The sequence below is a fragment of the Pygocentrus nattereri genome, chromosome 29 (genome assembly GCF_015220715.1).
Source record: "Pygocentrus nattereri isolate fPygNat1 chromosome 29, fPygNat1.pri, whole genome shotgun sequence".
Classification (NCBI taxonomy): Eukaryota; Metazoa; Chordata; class Actinopteri; order Characiformes; family Serrasalmidae; genus Pygocentrus; species Pygocentrus nattereri.
The window spans coordinates 7,268,491-7,288,348 of record NC_051239.1 but is presented as its reverse complement, the minus strand read 5'-3'; the positions used below and the strand labels follow the sequence as shown (position 1 = coordinate 7,288,348).

Genomic DNA, 19,858 nt, shown 5'->3' with positions numbered 1-19,858 from the left:
TTAAAACTGAATTCTTGAAAGGTGTCCATCTTTATTATATTCATTGTTGGTTACCAAATGCATAAAACCTCAAGCAAAATTTTAAAGCTAAAAGCTACATAAGTTATGTGATAATGTAGTGATTCATCTAAATAATCGATTATTTGTTTCAGTAATCGAGATTATTTGACTATCAAATTAGTCATTTATTGCAGCCCTAATGTTAACCCAGAAACTTTTCTAACCAAATGAAATATTTAAAATATTGAGTGTGATGTGGTTCAAGATCCTGCTGTGCTATTTTTGACACTTTTGTTGGTTGGATCACATTCTGTTGTCCAATTACCACAAACATCGAAACATCGTGCAGTCCTAACTCACGCCAAGTAAGACTACCAACTACTGATGAATAGGATTCTCACCTTCTGAAGAAATCTGCCTTTTTTTTTTTTGCCTTGCCGCATCTCCCTGAGCTGGAGGCGGAGCAGCTTGAAGTGCGGGCTGCAGGAACAAACAGCATTGGATGAAGAAATAAATGCCTTTATACAACGGAGGTTCCGAATGTCATCAGTTAATCCATTTAGCTGGACCAGTCTGACCATCTCATGAGAGCATTCTGCATTATTTCTTTATAGGTTGTGTGAGTTTAGACATCAGATATAAAACATTCACTGACCTTTTTAAAAGGTGACATAAGGGATCAGCAAACGATGGTGTCTGGTAGCAACAATGGGGTTTCCACTATTTGTAGAAAGCCATTTTCCATGATTTACACGCATGACAGCTGATACTGTATCTGCCGACATCCTTAAACACCCCTCAACAGCCCCTGACTGGTCAGTCAGTGCCTCACTCTAAGAAGTAACTTCTACACTCACTGGCCACTTTATTAGGTTCAATTGCTTGTTAATACAAATAGCTAATCAGCCAATCACAAGGCTGCAACTGAGCTGCAGTTGTGTGGATGAAAACGCCCTGTTGATGTGAGAGGTCAGAGGAGAATGGGCAGGTTTGAGATGATAGAAAGGCAGCAGTAACTCAAATAACCAACCAAAATCTCTGAGGAACGTTTCCACCACCTTGTTGAACATCTGCCAAGAAAGGCAGTTCTGAAGGTGAAAGTGGGTCCACCTTTTACTAGCAAGGTACCTAATAAAGTGGCTGGTGAGTATCTCCATGTATAATGTTATGTTGTGTGTACGTCGATATTCATTAATGTACACCAATCTCAGTGGCTTAACAGCCCAACTGGGCAGTAAATATATATTACAATACGTTTCAGGACACACTTTACAGATCACGATAGTTTGACACGACCCCAACAATATCCACGATATGCTCACAAAAGCATATTGTGCATCATGATAATGGAATTTATCACGATAACAATAAAATATCATATCGCCCACCTCTAGCCCAGCTTTACAATGTCAGTTTTCTAAGAATTCAAATATTTCCAGGGCATTTTTCCTGTTTTCCATGACTGAAAATTTAGTTCAGAGTACTTTTTTCTTTTTTGCAGACACATCTAGAAAATGAAGGACTCATTTCATTAAATTTCATTTAATAATAACGTTTCAAGTCCTTCTTGACTCTATTACACTTTTACACTACTTAAAAAAAACAAACTGTTAAAAACTACATCAGCATTACAAATCAGTACTTCTCTACGAACAAATTTCAGCCTGAGCAAATATTACTGAAAGTCTTAATTAAGGTTGTAAATGATATACAATATAGAATAAATACTAAAGCACAATAAAACCTCAGGCCTTAAGTTGTTAGATTCAATGTAAAAGCAGCATTTTTACTACAGCATAAGACTGTAGCTCATTTACTTGGCTTTAAATAAAAAATGCACTATATTCCCAAAAGTATTCGCTCGTCTGCTTTCACATGCATTTGAACTTGAGTGACATCCCATTCTTAATCCATAGGGTTTAATATGATGACAGCCCACCCTTTGCAGCTATAACAGCTTCAACTTTTCTGGGAAGTCTTTCCACAGGGTTAGGAGTGTGTTTATGGGAATTTTTGACCGTTCTTCCAGAAGCGCATTTGTGAGGTCAGACACTGATGTTGGACGAGAAGGCCTGACTTGCAGTCTCTGCTCTAATTCATCCCAAAGGTGTTTTATCGGGTTGAGGTCAGGACTCTGTGCAGGCCAGTCAAGTTCTTCCACACCAAACTCGCTCATCCATGGCTTTATGGACCTGCTTTGTGCACTGGTGCGCAGTCATGTTGGAACAGGAAGGGGCCGTCCCCAAACTGTTCCCACAAAGTTGGGAGCATGAAATTGTCCAAAATCTCTTGGTGCTGAAGCTTTAAGAGTTCCTTTCACTGGAACTAAGGTTAAAGCTAAACTTTACACTCGGCACAATGCAGTCAGAGAAGTACCGTCTCCTGGCAACCGCCAAACTCAGACTCATCCATCGGCTTGCCAGATGGAGAAGTGTGATTGGTCACTCCAGAGAACACGTCTCCACTGCTCTAGAGTCCAGTGGCGGCGCTTTACACCACTGCATTCCACGCTTTGCATTGCGCTTGGTGATGTAAGGCTTGGATGCAGCTGCTCAGCCATGGAAACCCATTCCATGAAGCTCTCTACGCGGTTCTTGAGCTGATCTGAAGGCCACATGAAGTTTGGAGGTCTGTAGTGATTGACTCTGCAGAAAGTCGGTGACCTCTGCGCACTATACCCCTCAGCATCCGCTGACCCTGCTCTGTCATTTTACATGGATCAGGGTTGCCAAATTCTTAATCTGTAATCGCGTTTGAAATGGTTCCCTCACTTCATTTAATCGTTTGGGTTATTTACTTAAATATTTATAATGTAGTTCTGTGTACACAAAGACAAAAATGGACATAAGGATTATGTAACAAAGAGATTAATACTAAGGTCACTAAAATGGTAAAAAAAAAAACACTGAAAGGCAGGTCAGGTGGAATGAAAGGAAGACATTTTTCAGTAAGAAACCAAGAGATCTGTTATTTTTTTTTTAGGATTTGCTTTTGGTTTTGAGACTGAGGTTAGCGTTTATATCCACCCATATTGGAGCACATGGGAAAACCCCACAAAGACAGGAATACAAGCCGCACGTGTGTGTGTGTGTGTGCGGCGTTCAGCCAGTGAAGCAAGAAAGGAAAGACAGACAGGAGGAAGCATCTCTACTGTGTAGATGTGGAGGGAGGAGTAACGCTAGAGCTTCCAAACCCAGTTTATCGACGAAAGAAAGCTTTTTACCACCTTATTAATGCTCTTCAGGCGTTGTTGGACTTCACCTTCGTCGTTTTCCCTCCTCAGTGGCTGCTGATGTTGGAGATGGACTTTTCCATAGAAGTGAATGGGCGCGTCCTGTCAGCACAAGATAACTCCGTTTACTGAGCTCAACTCCCCCAAAGGAAGCTGTAATGAGGGACCGTCTGGCTGATTTGAATGCGGTGAGTAAGTTTGAAAACTTGTTAGCGGTCAGAAAGCAGCACTTTTGTGGTTTATAAACCCTTTCATTGGCTAGCCGAGGCTGCTAAGCTGGTCGTGTTTAGGTGGCGCTATGTAGCGCAGGTTTTACGCAGCTAAGCCTCGCTTACCTGCGCGCTGTTTTGGGAAAGGTGTGCGCGAGGTTGATGCGTGGATCTCCGAGGCTTGTATACAAGTCTGACCGGAGCAACTTCTGCTCGGTAAAGGTGATAAATCTCTCATAAACAGGCTATTTCTGTCATATTTGTACTTTTGGACAGTTTCTACAAAGTCTAATGCCGTTTTTTCCCGGCCCAGGCCTTAGGGGCCAACAGACGGTCCACATTTCTGCCCTTTTCCACCTCGTAGCACCACCTAACCGTTAAAGGGCAACTCCATCGAATTTTCAAAGTTCTTCAGTATTAAATGTTTGAGATGTAAACGGTCGTTCAGAGCTGTCTGGTCTGAACAGCCCCGGTCTAGAGAGACCTACAGAGTCAGAATGGTTTACAGTGGTGGTGATAGGAACCAGGCGTCCACCACTAAAAGCTACTATAGCTGCTTCAGAGAAAGACTACATTAAAGGGTTAGATATATGATGCCTGATGACCAAGACTTTGATGTGTGCTAGTTTTGTGATACAGTTTTGGGTTAAAGTGCAGTTTAATCCACTTCTTTTAACCCACGCAGGGCAAAATACCACTGGGGTTTTAGGGGTGCACTGATATGGGGATGGTGGGCTGATGACAATTGTCGATATTTTTCATGTGTTTATCTGCCGATACATAACATTTGCAAAACATAGAAATTGGTAAATAAATCTGCCTGGACTAGCATTTCACAGAATATAAGAGTTATTAATAAAATATTATAAATACAGTAAATTTACTTAATTATTTATTTATTTGGGTTGGCAAGGCAGGCAGGAAACTCTGGGGGGGGGGGTATCTAGGGTTGGGTGGGAAGGGTGGGGAGGGTGGGTTGGGGGAGTGGGGGCAGTATCTAGGATGGGATGGGGTGGGGTTGGGGGAGTGGGGGCAGTATCTAGGATGGGGTGGGGTTGGGGGAGTGGGGGCAGTATCTAGGATGGGGTGGGGAGGGTGGTTTGGGGGAGTGGGGGCAGTATCTAGGGTTGGGTTGGAAGGGTGGGTTGGGGGACGTGGGGGTGGTATCTAGGGCTGGGTGGGAGGGGGTGAAGATGGTGGGTTGGGGGGAGTGGGGTTAGATTGTTGTAAGATATTGTGGAATTGACATTGTTATAATTGTAATTGTTTTCTTTCAATTTGTGAAATAAAAGGGGGAAAAATACAGTAAAATAAATCAAATGCAGACGTTTTAACACTGTAGCCCAGGGTCACCTAATCACTCTGCTCTGGAGTGCATTATATAGAAATATTGGGTTGAAATATCAGATAAATGTAAACAACATGGCGGTAAGACTGATATCATTATGCATTCCCTGAACTCTTACAAAAGACTTTCCTTTAGTAAAAGCCTTGGTTCTGTTTAGAACCATGAGTTCTACGTAGAACGATTTCATGCTTAAATGGTTCATTGTATGGTGAAATGGTTCTTCAGATTGGTGGAGAACGTGTGTATGAAAATGCTTGACATCGTAACAGTCGAAGAACCCTTTTGGTGCTATAGAGAACCACTTTCAAAAAGGTTCTAAACAGAGCCATTCCCTTTACAACCCTAAACAACCCTTGAAGAGCCGTTTTTTTTAAAAAAGCGTGTAGTTATCAGTGCTAGGGCCGGATATCGCTCAAAATATTTTAATACAGAAATCAGCACCAGTACCTTGAACTTCAGTTCTGACTTCTGACACTTTTTCTGATACTTTGTGATCAATTACAAGCCAGAAGTGCACAGTGATTAAATCAGAAGCAGGTTTGATGCTGGAGTTCGGTATCTGTGCTACCAGTTGCAGTCATATAGATATATTTATAGATATTATATCGCTGCTGTCAGAAAAGAAAACCTTGTATCTCCATTTTTGTCATTTTTCAGTTTTTGACATGGTTTGAAAATGCCTGTTGGCCTTTACAGGGTGTGTAATTCTCATGACGGATGGACCAAAAAAAAAAAACGGGCCAAAATGACTTGGAAAAAGTTCTGGTTCCATTGACTTACATTAAAAGTAAAGTATGTTTTTTGCTTCTCCCGTAAAGTTACCCTTTTGGAAATCCGCGGTTTTGTTCCGACAGCAGCGATATGTGGATATTTGGGGTTTTTTTGGTACAGTGGCATTGGACAGATGTTTAGATTTGACTGGCGTTTCATACGGATGTTGGTCTGATATCACCCTGATATCGTCAGCAGCAAATGTGTACTTGGAAAAACATTTGATGTGGATATTGACCCACAGTTCCCATATCGATGCATCCCTGGTTTGTACTGACCCCATTAGGTTGCACACTAATCAAGACGCTTCACAGATGCTTATACACCGATCAGGCTTAACATGATGACCACCTCGTTTCTACGTGTCCACTTTATCAGCTCCACTTACTGTATAGCTGCACTCTGTAGTTCTACAGTTACAGACTGTAGTCCATCTGTTTCTCTGATACTCTGTTACCCTGTTCTTCAGTGGTCAGGACCCTCACAGAGCAGGTACTATTTGAGTGGTGGATCATTCTCAACACTGACGTGGTGGTGGTGTGTTGGTGTGTGTTGTGCTGGTCTGAGTGGATCAGACACAGCAGTGCTGTCATTGTTTCAAGTCAATATTATGACATAAAAGTTTATTTTTCTGAACAAAACAGTCCAATCGAGAAAAGTTGTCAGGTTTGTAGACGTTCCTTTAGCGCAGAGCAGCAGCAATTAGGAAGAATGAGCTCATTAACTTTATTAATGCTAACTTATTAACTTTATTAGTACAGTCTTAAATACCATCGGTTACTATGACAGTGGAAATGATTGTAATATCAAAGAGTGAAGTGGACTGTATTCACACAGACTCCATGGTTTACCCCCTGGAGCCATTCAGATGTGCTTTCTGTAAATAGCACTTTGTCGTTTCCGTAAACAAGAGCATGTGTATTCCATATTTTATGATATGATGGACTAATGACTAATACATCAGTTACTTCCTTTAGGGAAGGACCAGTGAGGAGGAGGATGGCAGCGTCACTGTTTCTGTGGACCAAGGAGGCTTCATGGAGGACTTTTTCAGGAAGGTAGTGCTCCAAACTCTTCAGGTTCAAAATATCTGTCCTTTTAACTTCAATCTTCGTTCAATTGTCAGTTCAAATTAAATCAAGAAGACATCGTCAGGTCTGCAGCATTTGCACATGCATGCAGTTTATTTATAACTTTGTTTATAGCTGGTCTTTGATGTGCTGCTATGTGCACATTGCTAGCTGTGCAGTGCAGAATCTTGATAAACAGACACATCGTTTCTTACCAAATAGGTGTGTCAGAGGATCAGAAGTTCTCAGTTCTGATCCAAAACACCATGATTCCCGTTTAATCAAGGATGGATCAGCACTGGGTGCCGCTGAAGTTTGTGCCGTGTGTTTCAGGTGGAGGAGGTCAGGAGTGTCATTGATAAAATCTCCTCCCAGGTGAATGAAGTGAAGAAGAAACACAGCGCGATTCTTTCAGCGCCAAATCCTGATGAAAGTGAGTCCTTCAGACACTGAGCGCACGATATACGGCGAGCACACAGCAGGGGAGACCTGCTATGGCAAAATGGTAAAATGGGGAGAGCTGTAGCAACACCACCAAACCCACCAGTCAGGGATTAGGTGGGATTCATATCGCTGCTGTCGGGACAAAACCTCGTATCTCCACTTTTGCCGTTTTTCAGTTTTTGAGATAATCTGAAAATGCCTGTTGCCCCTTTACATAGTCTGTAAATTTCATGAAGAATGGGCCAAGAGAAACGGCACAAACTGACTTGGGAAGAAGTCTGGTTCCATTGACTTGCATTAAAAGTGAAGTAGGTTTTTTCCTTCTCCTGTAAAGTTACCATTTTGGAGATGTGAGGTTTTCTTCTGACAGCTATATATATATGATCATTTCAGTTTTTACCCGCTTCCACCCCTATCGCACATGGTGGTTGTCAAGGCTGGAAATGGGGGGCATGCAGATTCTATAGAGAAAAAATGGATTTTGAGGGAAAAACTTATATTTTTGGGACAGCACTTTATTTCGTTTAGTATTTACACAATCACAGATAAAACCATATGACATATTAGATTCAACTGAAGTTTCTCAGGCAAAATATGATGCATTTTTCCTTACTAATTCAGCTTGCTAAGCAACATCTGACAGGGGCGTGGTGGGCTGCAACACAACTTTTGAAAAATGTTACAACCATCCCCTTGCATACAACTTGTAATATTTTATTGATTTTAATAATTGTATAGAATGCATAGTCAGAAAGACTGACAGAGGAAAGACTGACAGAGATGTGCCTGCTGATGCAAATGAGGGGGTCACAAAGAAGGGAAAGTCAGTCAGATCGGTTGTAGATCGGTTGGGGCAGTCGTGGGCTGGAGGTTAGGGAACTGGCCCTGTGACCGGAAGGTTGCCAGTTCGATCTCAAGAGCTGACCGTCCATGACTGAGGTGTCCTTGAGCAAGACACCTAACCCCCAACTGCTCCCCGGGCACCGTGGATAGGGCTGTCCACCGCTCCGGGCAAGTGTGCTCACTGCCCCCTAGTGTGTGTGTTCACTAGTGTGTATGTGATGTTTCACTTCACGGATGGGTTAAATGTGGAGGTGGAATTTCCTCGGTTGTAAGATCAAAAAAGTATTTAAAAAAAAAAAGAAGCACATGGCATTTGCCATGTGACACTGAGCAGATCCTGCAAGTCAGTGCAGAAGCCAAAAGACCTGGGATCCACTGATCTTCACAGTGTAGGTTACCAGAGCAACAACAGACTTTTCTCTAAGATGCTGGAGGAAGTGTTGGCTGAAAGTTGGACTCAGGCAGCAGACCTGTATTATGGAACTCCACCTGAGGTAAGCATATAACAGGTTAACCTCTGGAGAGTGGAGTAAATTGAATACTGGCACAGGTGCCAGACAACCTGAAAAACTTCTCTGCTCCGCTGTCTTAACATCAGAAAATTGCCCATGAAGTGGCAGTGAAACTACCACAAACATGGGATGAGACGCATTGTTCTGGGTTGTTATTTTATTCCGGTCGACCTCTTTTTGAAGCATATTGCATGGTCACTTTTGTCTAACTGTTACAGATTATCCCAGCATGTGTGACAACCTTCCCCGGTAGTGGGGTAGGTTGTAACAAAGGAACACCCTGTATTTGACATTAACTCATGAAGTCTGTGATATCCTTGCTGAGGACTGAATTGAAGCCATTTGTAGTAAACAAATATGGGTACTTTGTATAAAAGTTTGAGGAATGTAGCTAAAAAAATTCAGTGAGTTACAGGTGCTGAAACAAGAAGCGTCACAGCCATACCTGGTCTCTCCTACACACCAAGCACAATGTTACTTATTCATCAGATTGGCACAGATTTGACCACCTGTCATGACATACAAAGTACTCTGCATCTGATTCATCAGATTTGCTTAGGTCATGGAAACAAGCAGAGATTTGAGCACAAATGATGAGTCGGCTTCAGTGCAGTCATGCAGACGTTTTGGTAGGAAGCCAATAAAGTGACAGAAATCAGTTGATTTAAATAAACAAAATGTCTTAAGATTGCAGGGGGATGTGATTGTGTGCTGTGAACATTGACCTAAAATAACACATTTTAGCACTGTATTGCAGTGTGTCACCAGTGGTGGACAGTAACTAAAATGTAATTGTAATCTAAATGTAATTAGTTTCTGTACTTAAGTAGTTTTTTTTTCGTGTATCTGTACTTTACTTAAATATTTCCATTTTGGGCGACTTTTTCCTTTCACTCCACTGCATTTCAGAGTCTAATATCTGAGTTTTTCCTCCTACATTTTGAGAAATCTGTCGTTCCTTTTGGTTTCTGTGTGTATAAAAACGTAACATGTCAAAACGAAAGAAGCGCAAAGCCAGAGCGCCAATCAGGGCCCAGCGGTCACTTTGTTTAGAGCTGGTTTTGACCTGTTGGTCATACCCACCCAGTGCCTTGTTTATACCAATGTGCATGTCAGTACATCCACTTTTCTACTGGATTGCAATGTGCAATATTGTTGGTATTATAGCTGAAATTGATAGTTTAGCTAGTTAAACTGCCTAAATTGGGGGGTCAAATCTGGGGAGAATATAGAACTGAATTTAGTTTAGATTTACCAAACATTATATTGTCTGGAGGTTGTTTAAGCCTTTAAATTGTTCTTCATACTCACAAATCTTCTATGCCATCAACCAAAGAACCTTTTATTTTTTAATGTATTTAAATGTTATTTTTTTCTTTATGTATATATTACATATGATGATTTTATTATTTATTTTTTAAATGTCGCTGCTGTCGGAAGAAAACCTCGTATCTCCATAATTATAACTTTACAGGAGAAAGAAAAAAACATACTGTAGTTTTAATGCAAGTCAATGGAACCAGACGTCTCTCCAAGTCATTTTGCGCCCCTTTCTTCATGAGATTTACATACAATGTAAAGAGCAACGGGTCCTTTGAAATTATGTCAAAAACAGAAAATGACAGAATTGGAGATACGAGGTTTTCTTCCGACAGCAGCGATATTCTGAATGCACAAACGTAGGTGGAGGAACTATTTACACAGTAGTGAAACGCAGACAATATACAGTGGGTTGCAAAAGTATTCATACCCCTTGAACTTTTCCATATTTTGTCACATTACAACCACAAACATAAATATATTTCACTGGAATTTAATGTGAAAGACCAACACAAAGTGGTATACAATTGTGAAGTGGAAAGAAAATTATACATGAATCAAAACATTTTTTACAAATAAAAAACTAATAAGTGCGTCGTGCAAAAGTATTCAGCCCCCTCAGTCAATACTTTGTGGAGCCACCTTTTGCTGCAATTACAGCTGCAAGTCTTTTAGGGTATGTCTCCACCAGCTTTGCACATCTAGTGACTGAAATTCTTGCCCATTCCTCCTTGCAAAACAGCTCAAGCTCAGTCAGATTGGATGGAGAGCGTTTGTGAACAGCAGTTTTGAGATCTTGCCACAAATTCTCAATTGGGTTTAGGTCTGGACTCTGACTGGGCCATTCTAACACATGAATATTCTTTTTTTTAAACCACTCCATTGTAGCTCTGGCTTTATGTTTAGGGTCGTTGTCCTGCTGGAAGGTGAACCTCCGCCCCAGTCTCAAATCTTTTGCTGACTCCAACAGGTTTTCTTCCAAGATTGCCCTGTATTTGGCTCCATCCATCTTCCCATCAACTTTGACCAACTTCCCGGTCCCTGCTGAAGAGAAGCACCCCCAGAGCATGATGCTGCCACCACCATATTTGACAGTGGGGATGGTGTTTTCAGAGTGATGTGCAGTGTTATTTCTCCGCCACGCATAGCGTTTTGCATTGTGGCCAAAAAGTTCTATTTTGGTCTCGTCTGACCAAAGCACCTTCTTCCACATGTTTGCTGTGTCCTCAACATGGCTTCTGGCAAACTGCAAACGGGACTTCTTATGGTTTTCTTTTAACAATGGCTTTCTCCTTGCCACTCTTCCATAAAGACCACATTTGTGTAGTGCACGACTAATTGTTGTCCTGTGGACAGTTTCCCCCACCTGAGCTGTGGCTCTCTGCATTTCATCCAGAGTCACCATGGGCGTCTTGGCTGCCTCTCTGATCAGTGATCTCCTTGTTCGGCCTGTAAGTTTAGGTGGACGGCCTTGTCTTGGCAGGTTTACTGTGGTGCCATACTCTTTCCATTTCCGGATGATGGATTGAACAGTGCTCCGTGAGATGTTCAAAGCTTGGGAAATCTTTTTATAACCTAAGCCTGCTTTAAACTTCTCCAAAACCATATTCCTAACCTCTCTGGTGTGTTCTTTGGACTTCATGATGCTGTTTGCTCCCCAATATTCTCTTAACCAACATCTGAGGCCGTCACGGAGCAGCTGTATTTGTACTGAGATTAGATTACACACAGGTGGACCCTTTTGAGTCATTAGCAGTCATCAGGCAACTTCTGAATGCAATTGGTTGCACTCAGGGAAAAGGGGGCTGAATACTTTTGCACGTCGCACTTATTAGTTTTTTATTTGTAAAAAATGTTTTGATTCATGTATAATTTTCTTTCCACTTCACAATTGTATACCACTTTGTGTTGGTCTTTCACATTAAATTCCAGTGAAATATATTTATGTTTGTGGTTGTAATGTGACAAAATATGGAAAAGTTCAAGGGGTATGAATACTTTTGCAACCCACTGTAAATGAAGCAGTAAAGAATACCCCAATGATATTTTAGCCAAAAAATGTGCGTATTGAGTTTTTATCAAAACATATTACTAATATAAATGTGTATATAATCAATTCTACCATTACAGAATATGTGCATCGAAACCGTCTTGGAGCCCTACAGTACAGTTTTTGTGTACACATGCTCTGATTATGTGGTGCAGTAACTTTACAAATGGGTCAATGTAAAACATGAATGCTTCCTGGAGATCTGACCAGTGGTACCTACTGGTCGTTTACGTCCGTTGTTTGAGCACACGTGGTGTTTAGGCCAGTGCTTAGCACAGTACAGCTGCTTTGTCTCCTGAATTGAAGAATTACGTGGAGAACATCTGTTTGATTTGTTTGAAGGAGGCTCATTGTGTTGATCTGGTTAACGTGTCCTGGCTTTGAGTCCCAGCGCCGTTTTAAAGTAAATGCCCAGTAGCTCAAGTCATTGTTTCAAATGCAAGCTTGAGGTACTGCAGGAAACCACACATCACTCAGAAGATACAAACGCTCACACTGGGCACTTCAGGAAGCGTGTAGGAAACCTCTCCCTTTCCCCTCCAAACGCACTCATTCAAATGCTTTAGGATACTTGTTCATATTCACATCCACACGTCAATCAGTACTACACATAATCAGTTAGTAGTGTGACTGTTACTGTAGATTATATTAATAATATGATTAATAATCAACGGATTAACATGGCAAATGGTGAGTGTCAAGTTTTTTAAAAAGGTCAAAGAAATATAGTGACCTTAACCAATAATAAACCACATGTAGGCTTTAAAAGAGAGAACAGTAAGTTTACCATCCTTTTGTATTGTCAGCATTACATATAAAAACTCAGTAGGCACATGATGGTTACCTGGTAGTTCTGGTTTGGCTGTTTTTATGTTGTTTTACCAAGTCAAAGTAAATGAAACTCTCTCATTGCCCCTCATTACTAACGTTGGAGCACCACAAGGATGTGTCTGGATCTGTTTGCATTGTATACGAATAATTGTAAAGCTCAGGAACCGAATCATTTTTAAATACGTATTATTCTGTGTTATTAGATTTGCTGCTAGATGATGATATTAATCTATTTCAGCAGGGTGTTAATAGGCTAATCGATAGGTGCCGCCAAAATACTCTCGTTAACAATACAAATCAGATTCTTCTGATTCATATCCACCTCCAATAAATATTCATAGTCAGGAAATTGGGCAGGTTATGTCCTATAAATACCTTGGTGTTCACATTCACTCACTGAGCACCTTTAGGTACACTTACTATCTGCTTTTATTGCCCACTTTATCAGCTCTGCTTACTCTATAGGAGCATTTTGTAGTTCTAGAGTTACAGACTGTAGTCCATCTGTTTCTCTGATACTTTGATAGCCCCCTTTTACCCTGTTCTTCAGGTGTCAGGACCCCCATGGACCCTCAGAGCAGGTACTATTTGGGTGGTGGGTCATTCTCAGCACTGCAGTAACACTGACGTGGTGGTGGTGTGTTAGTGTGTGTTGCAGTCACTGTCCACTCTATTAGACACTCTTACCTTGTCAGTCCACCTTGTAGATATAAAGTCAGAGATGATGGCTCATCTGCTGTTGCACAGTGTGTGTTGGTCATCCTCTAGTCCTTCATCAGTGGTCACAGGACGCTGTCGGCTGGATATTTTTGGTTGGTGGACTGTTCTCAGTCCCTCTCTGAGGTGTTTAAAAACTTCAGTAGCACTGCTGTGACTGATCCACTCAAACCAGCACAGCACACACTAACACACCACCACCACCACGTCAGGGTTACTGCTGAGAATGATCCACCACCCAAATAATACATTCTCTATTGTGGTCCTGTGGAGGCCCTGACCATTGGTGAGCAGAGGCTGTAATTGTAGAACTGCACATAAGTGCACCTATGTGGCAAGTGGAGCTGATGAATTGGGCAATAAATGTAGATACTAGGTAGATGTACCTAATAAAGTGCTCAGTAGTTACATTGAATATATCTGCAGTAAGGTACAGCAGTTTGTACATTTACTTTAGTTTTTGGTGAAATTAAGGAATGGATTGGTTAGACCGATACAACTTTGTTCCGAGATTGTAGGTCAGTTCTTGGATGATGGTTTTGCAGCTTATAGGAAAAGTATGGAAAGATTAGCTTATAGTATTTTGACTGATCTGTCACATGTACTATATGGTGAATACAACATTTTGACTTCAGATAGATGTTACAGAGTACCGAAGTCAAGAATTAGTAGGTTTAGGAACTCTTTTATCCCTCAGTCAGGTGTGATATTTAATCCAAAGCAGACTGTTTAGGTAATTACAAATGCAGCATATAGACCTGTGTTATATTAGGGGCAGTGGAAGGCATTGTGAAATTCAGAGATGTGTAGCATGTATGGTTGTGGTTTGTTGCAAAGTGTGTTATGCGGTTATCTGTGAAAGGTTTCCTGCCTGGCTGTGGGTGTTACGTAATGGAGCCACTGTGACGCAAGACGAATTTCATAGAAATCTGACGAGCGTAACGTATCGTGTCGTATCATCATCATAACCCGTCACCACCACTGTAAGGAAGTGTGAATCTGCAAGTTTCAACACAGCGAACCATTTTGCGTCAAAGCACTCTGAAAGACCTTCTGCTTATCTGAGCGGTTTAATTATGCAGAAAATTAGAGAAATCTGCGCATTTTCTCTTTTTAGGACGTTACACATCGAACACGGCACAAATAAACCACAGTGGCTGTGTTGCAGATATTTTTGCCAATCCAGTTGAATACATTCCAGTTATAGATTAGGGCCCAATCCCATTTCGCCCCTACCACTCGGCCCTTAGCCCTCTGTTTTGCGCATTCATGTCTAAGGGTAGGGTGTCCTGATTTTTGGTGAGATAGAGGAGTAGGGCGAAGTACGGAGGATTTTCAGAGACACTCCAAAAAGAGTGTTACTAGTAAAAAAGAAAAACCAGCAAGATGGCTGCGTGAGCGACCAAAGAAACCCACCAATACGAGCATTTACTCTGTCAAAAAATGACAGAACCACTGTTTTATCTTAGTTTGATGTTGTCTCAATGTATTATGGCCCTTTTCTTCATAACAAGCATGTCTCGGTAGCTAGCCAGCTATCTTTCCCGGTCCACCTTAAATAGTCCAGACGTATTGAAGCCTGAAGCGCCAGCATGTGACTGCTGCACCATTTAAGGTGGAATGGGAAAATTCAAACAAGAAGCTGGTGAGTAGCTGACCTCTGCTTCATATCGCTGAAGGGGTGGGTGATAATAAATAATTGCCCCCCTCTTTGAAATCATATGATGCCCTAAATGTAACTAAAGCCCAGCAGTGAGGTTGCTGAAGACTTGAGGGTCCCATTTCATAGGTGATGATTTCGACCACTAACAACCCATTGAAATTCAATTCCAAGGGGTTGGGGAGACACTTGAAAACAAGGGGTACGGGTAAAAAGAAGAAATGGGATTGGGCCTAAGACTCGTTTATATGCACACTGTACTAAAATATCCGAAGGAAAATCTCTGTTTACATGCACACGACCAGTAATCAGATCCAAAATTACATACATACAGGCAACAAGCATCGCAGGAGTCCAGTCAGTTTTGCTGAGGTTGCAGTTGGCGTGCTTGTGTTTTTAATTACTTTAAAATGATGTGAGACTCAGAAAACACACTTCACATGTACTTATTAAAGGGCTGAGAGGAAAACGTCGTGTTCTGAGACGCATAAGCTGGACGTCCGTCTCCCCGCCATCTTTTAAAGCTCACAGTATAAACTTTGTCTCCTCTACAGACCAGTTTCTGCTCCGCCATGCTGAACGTCGTAAACTCTCACTATGATGCGACGCGCATGCAGAACGGACTTAAACTTTCTGAAGGGGAATGTAATCGGATACAGGCATCTACATGGATGTTATTCTTCTATTTGACGGATTATTTACAGAATTACCCATCTCGTTCAATCTGATAGAAACTGTGTTCGCAGTGGCCTCAATCGGAGTAGTCTCCTCTAAACGAGGTGTTTACATGGACGTGTTTGATTCAGATCGAGCTGTTATTCGGATTATTAACAGATTATCAGGCAGCCTGGAAATGTGGCTACAGACTGGTCGAGAGAGTTCATGTCCTCTGCAAAAGTTTATCGGAGAGCGAACATTTTTGCCATCCTCTTCTTTATTATTCCTCTATTTAACTGATTATTTACAGTATTGCCCAGCTCATTCAATCATACAGAAATTGTGTTCCAAATGGCCTCAGTCAGACTAGACTAATGACTATCGGACTATATAGACCATTGGACATATTCTATTCCGATTGAGCTATTAGTTGGATTATTAACAGATTATTAGGCTGCATGTAAACCTGGCTAATGAGATGTATACATGGACATATTCTGTTCTGATTGAGCCATTAGTTATCCATTAGAGCCATTATCAGGCTGCATGGAAATGTGGCTACAGACTGGTCGAGAGAGTTCATGTCTGGCATATCATCTGTTCGAATTCATTTGTTGATAAATCACACTGAAAGAGCAGGAGAATTTCAGACATGCTTTATCATACAAATATCTGATCACCGCTGTATTTTCGAGTAATCGTATTAATCGTATGTATTAATCGAGTAATCATCACAGCCCTTATCAATGCAGTACGATGTGTCTCCATCTCCATCTCCATCTCTCTCTCATCCACGCACTTAACTGACATCATTGCACTCGCAGCTCAAATAGCAGCTCTTAGCAGCTCGATCAATCTTTGTAGGAAGAGGATGAAAGGAATTGAATTAAATCCTCATTGCAGCTATTAGAACAGAACATTAATGCTGATAACATTTGTCTGGAACAGGAGCCAGTATGCCAGAGTGATATAGTCCAGTAGGATGGAACTCTTCCTGATCATTACCTGCTGATGTTTGTGTATCTTTTACAGTAACACGTATTTATCGGAAATAATGTGCTCTTTATAAGAAGTGATTGTTTTTGCCATCGATCCATGTGTGTCATATTTTTCCTTTTCCAAATACGTCACATTTTTCAGTATAAACACATAAGAGGATACAAACAATAAGTTACACATGCAACGTTAATCTAAGCCATAATACAGTTTCAGGTTACTTCATGGTTTTAGATGCTCGAAAACTTTCCAGACTATTAGCTTTCTAAGAATTGACACGGTTATCTGTAAACATTTCCAAAAGCGTGTGTTTAGATTACAGGTTGACTTTATTAATGTAGCTTGAGCAACTTTTCTTGCACTTTGTTTTTTTGCCATAATGACACTATGGGCCTTGTGAGAGGGGTAAATGTTGGAAAATCCCTCACAATAGTTTTATCCCAACATATTTTTTCCTAAAATCGCTGATGACCTGACAAAAAAAAATACACGAGGTGTCACAATGCCGACGTTAATGTAGAGCCAACCAGCCAATGTGGCTCTGATCAGGGGTAGCTAATTGTGCTGAGCGCTGTTAGAGAGCGTAGAACCATGTCTGCGTGGAAATGCCACTAGAACGGTTGCTTTCCTTGCCCAGAACTGTTCGTCCCTATAGCGGCCTTTTCTTGTACTCTGTGATCACAGTGAGATTTTAGGTTCTGAGGCCTTTTTTCTAGCTCAGACTCTTTTTGCCTTATCTGCTAACGTGTGAACCCCGAGACAAAAAAAGACAGCGAACTCTGTAAAAGCCTGGCATCAAGTGTGTAAAGTGCCCTGTTTTGAAAAGCTGTTGGGATTTAAAGTCATGTAGTGAACGCCCAGCTTTGGGGTGTGCTGATTCTCAGCTGTGCTTCATTTGTGTGGATGAATGTGTGCTGTTTCTCATTAGTGGAGCCTTTCCTGAGAGGCGGAAACACAGAACCTCATGCGCACTCACACGGAGGCCCACATTTGCTCAGCCTGCCGTTTACATTTGCATACTAAGGCCTCAGGCCTGGCCTATAAATCTCACACCGGTGCAAGATTTCGTGTGGCAGTGCAGGATTCTGTGCCGTACTGTTGTGTCATGGTGATTAAAGCTTGGTCACGCTGGCTTCATTGACTTTTAAAACCTCTCAGCCACAGCCTCGATTACATTGACACTCTGCTGTAAGTTAAGATGACCACCGTTTTCCTCAGATAGAACAGAACAGCATAACACCTTTTTGCCATTGTGCTGTGACCGTGGCTAACGAAGGCAAACATGCAATCAGTAGACATGGAAACTGTGACCTGTTAGATCTAATATTTACTTACTGCCCACGCTGCTGGTAAAGAGGTTGACTACCTTTTTTGTTTTTACCTTTTTGGAAAGGGGCGGTCACAATTACACAATTTAAAAAAGTAAGTCAATTAAAACGGACCTTTTCGAGGGATCAGTAGTGATTAGCTGGCAGTTTGTGTGATGCATATTTTACAATTTTCTACTGCTGTCACATTAAGAAACGGTCTGATGGGTGCATGTAATCAATTATATTATCATGATTAAATTACTTAAAAATGAAATGTATTATAATAATAATTATTAATAATAATAATAAGAGCAATCATTTTTGCCACAGTGGCCATATTAATATAGTAATATTTTAATCTTTTTGAAGCCTTCCTAGTTTGTCTGCTTCCAGTCAATTTTGGAATCTTTGTACATGATTAGCTGTTGTCCTTTTTATTGTGTTAACACTCTGATTGCTCGGTTGTTTGTCTAAATAATCAGTAAATTACACCATTTCTGATGTAACCTGTAGCAACGGTCCTAAATTAAAGTCAGCGATTAGTCCAGAGTCTAACTAGATGAAGTTTCAAAGATAAGTTTAGGTACTTTCAAACGTATGGCTGTGAATAAGTTTAGAAAAAACAAACAAACAAACAAAAAAAGCATAAGTGATTCATGTTCAGGTCCTGCTTCATTTCACATTTATATGGGTTTGATTATTTAACAGAAGTGGTATTTAAACTACTCCTACTTCTACAAAATACAAGGATAAAAGTTCTGTGTTCTTGCAATGCTGTCACCTGGAAATCATGGCTAGTTATTGACCAGCTGTGTATCTTATGTCGTTTTTCCCTTTGTGATACTCATCAAATATAACGTTAATTATTGTTTGCAATGTAGTGACGCTGAGCATTATTTTTGTCTGTTTTCTTTCAGAGACAAAAGAAGAGCTTGAGCAACTAACCGTTGAAATCAAGAAAAATGCCAACATGGTGCGGACCAAACTCAAAAGTGAGTTTCGACGTCTGTGGAAACGGCCCAGTGGGAGGGAAAGCTGGGATGTGGCATGACCATATCAGGACCATCTATGTGTGGTTTTAATGGCATAATGAATGAGCATGTGGATTCAGTTATATTTACATTTACATTTATGGCATTTGGCTGACGCTCTTATCCAGAGCGACTTACAATTTGATCATTTTACACAGGGAGGCCAAGGTGGTGTTAGGAGTCTTGCCCAAGGACTCTTATTGGTATAGTGTAGGGCGCTTGCCCAGGTGGGGATTGAACCCCAGTCTACAGTGTAGAAGGCAGAGGTGTTAACCACTACAGCATCCCAACCATATGTGTATGGACGAGTCAATTTATACAGTCATTTAACTGATGTCTTCAGTACATTGAACAGTTAGAGTGACAGTCCTCCTTGAGCAGCTTGGGGTTTAGTGCCATGCTTACGGGCACAATGGCTGTGGCTGTTATCTGGGTCAAACTATGGGTCCATAACGCTGGTGGCCGATATATTATCTGTCAATAAATGACACTATTCATTTATTACCTTTAGTCAGACACTGTAATTAAAGCCAGTGATTACAATTAATAACTTTGTGCCCTTCTTTTCTTACCAGCACATGTAACGGACAGCATAGGGGATAGCATCATTGCTATAAGAGGCATTAGAGTCCTTCTACGTGACTCCTATCACTACATACATGTGTCATTGTCACTCGCGCTAACTGTGCAAAAGATTTTAGTGTGAGCTCTTCAAAAATGCAAAGCAAATTAGTTATACTAGTATAGAGACTGTGTAGATAGTATAGATTAGTATAGATACTGACCACAACCAGGTGTTACTTATCAGTTATGGTCCAGTTTCCTAGTCTCTTGTAGCCAAAAGCACAGACTTTTGA

At 41.1% G+C, this 19,858-nt stretch overlaps 1 protein-coding gene across 2 annotated transcripts in view; it reads left to right on the top strand.

Moving 5' to 3' along the window:
- The first annotated feature begins 3,073 nt into the window (after positions 1-3,073).
- stx2b (syntaxin 2b) overlaps positions 3,074-19,858 on the top strand; it is a 32,835-nt gene continuing 16,050 nt past the window's right edge. Inside the window, exons 1-4 of one of the 2 annotated variants that reach the window (XM_037535987.1) lie at positions 3,074-3,420; positions 6,538-6,618; positions 6,964-7,063; positions 18,888-18,962. In XM_037535987.1, the coding sequence (XP_037391884.1) occupies positions 3,391-3,420; positions 6,538-6,618; positions 6,964-7,063; positions 18,888-18,962 (286 nt within the window). In that variant the 5' untranslated portion in view covers positions 3,074-3,390. The remainder of the gene's footprint in view (positions 3,421-6,537; positions 6,619-6,963; positions 7,064-18,887; positions 18,963-19,858) is intronic. The other variant, XM_037535988.1, reaches the window with a different exon arrangement.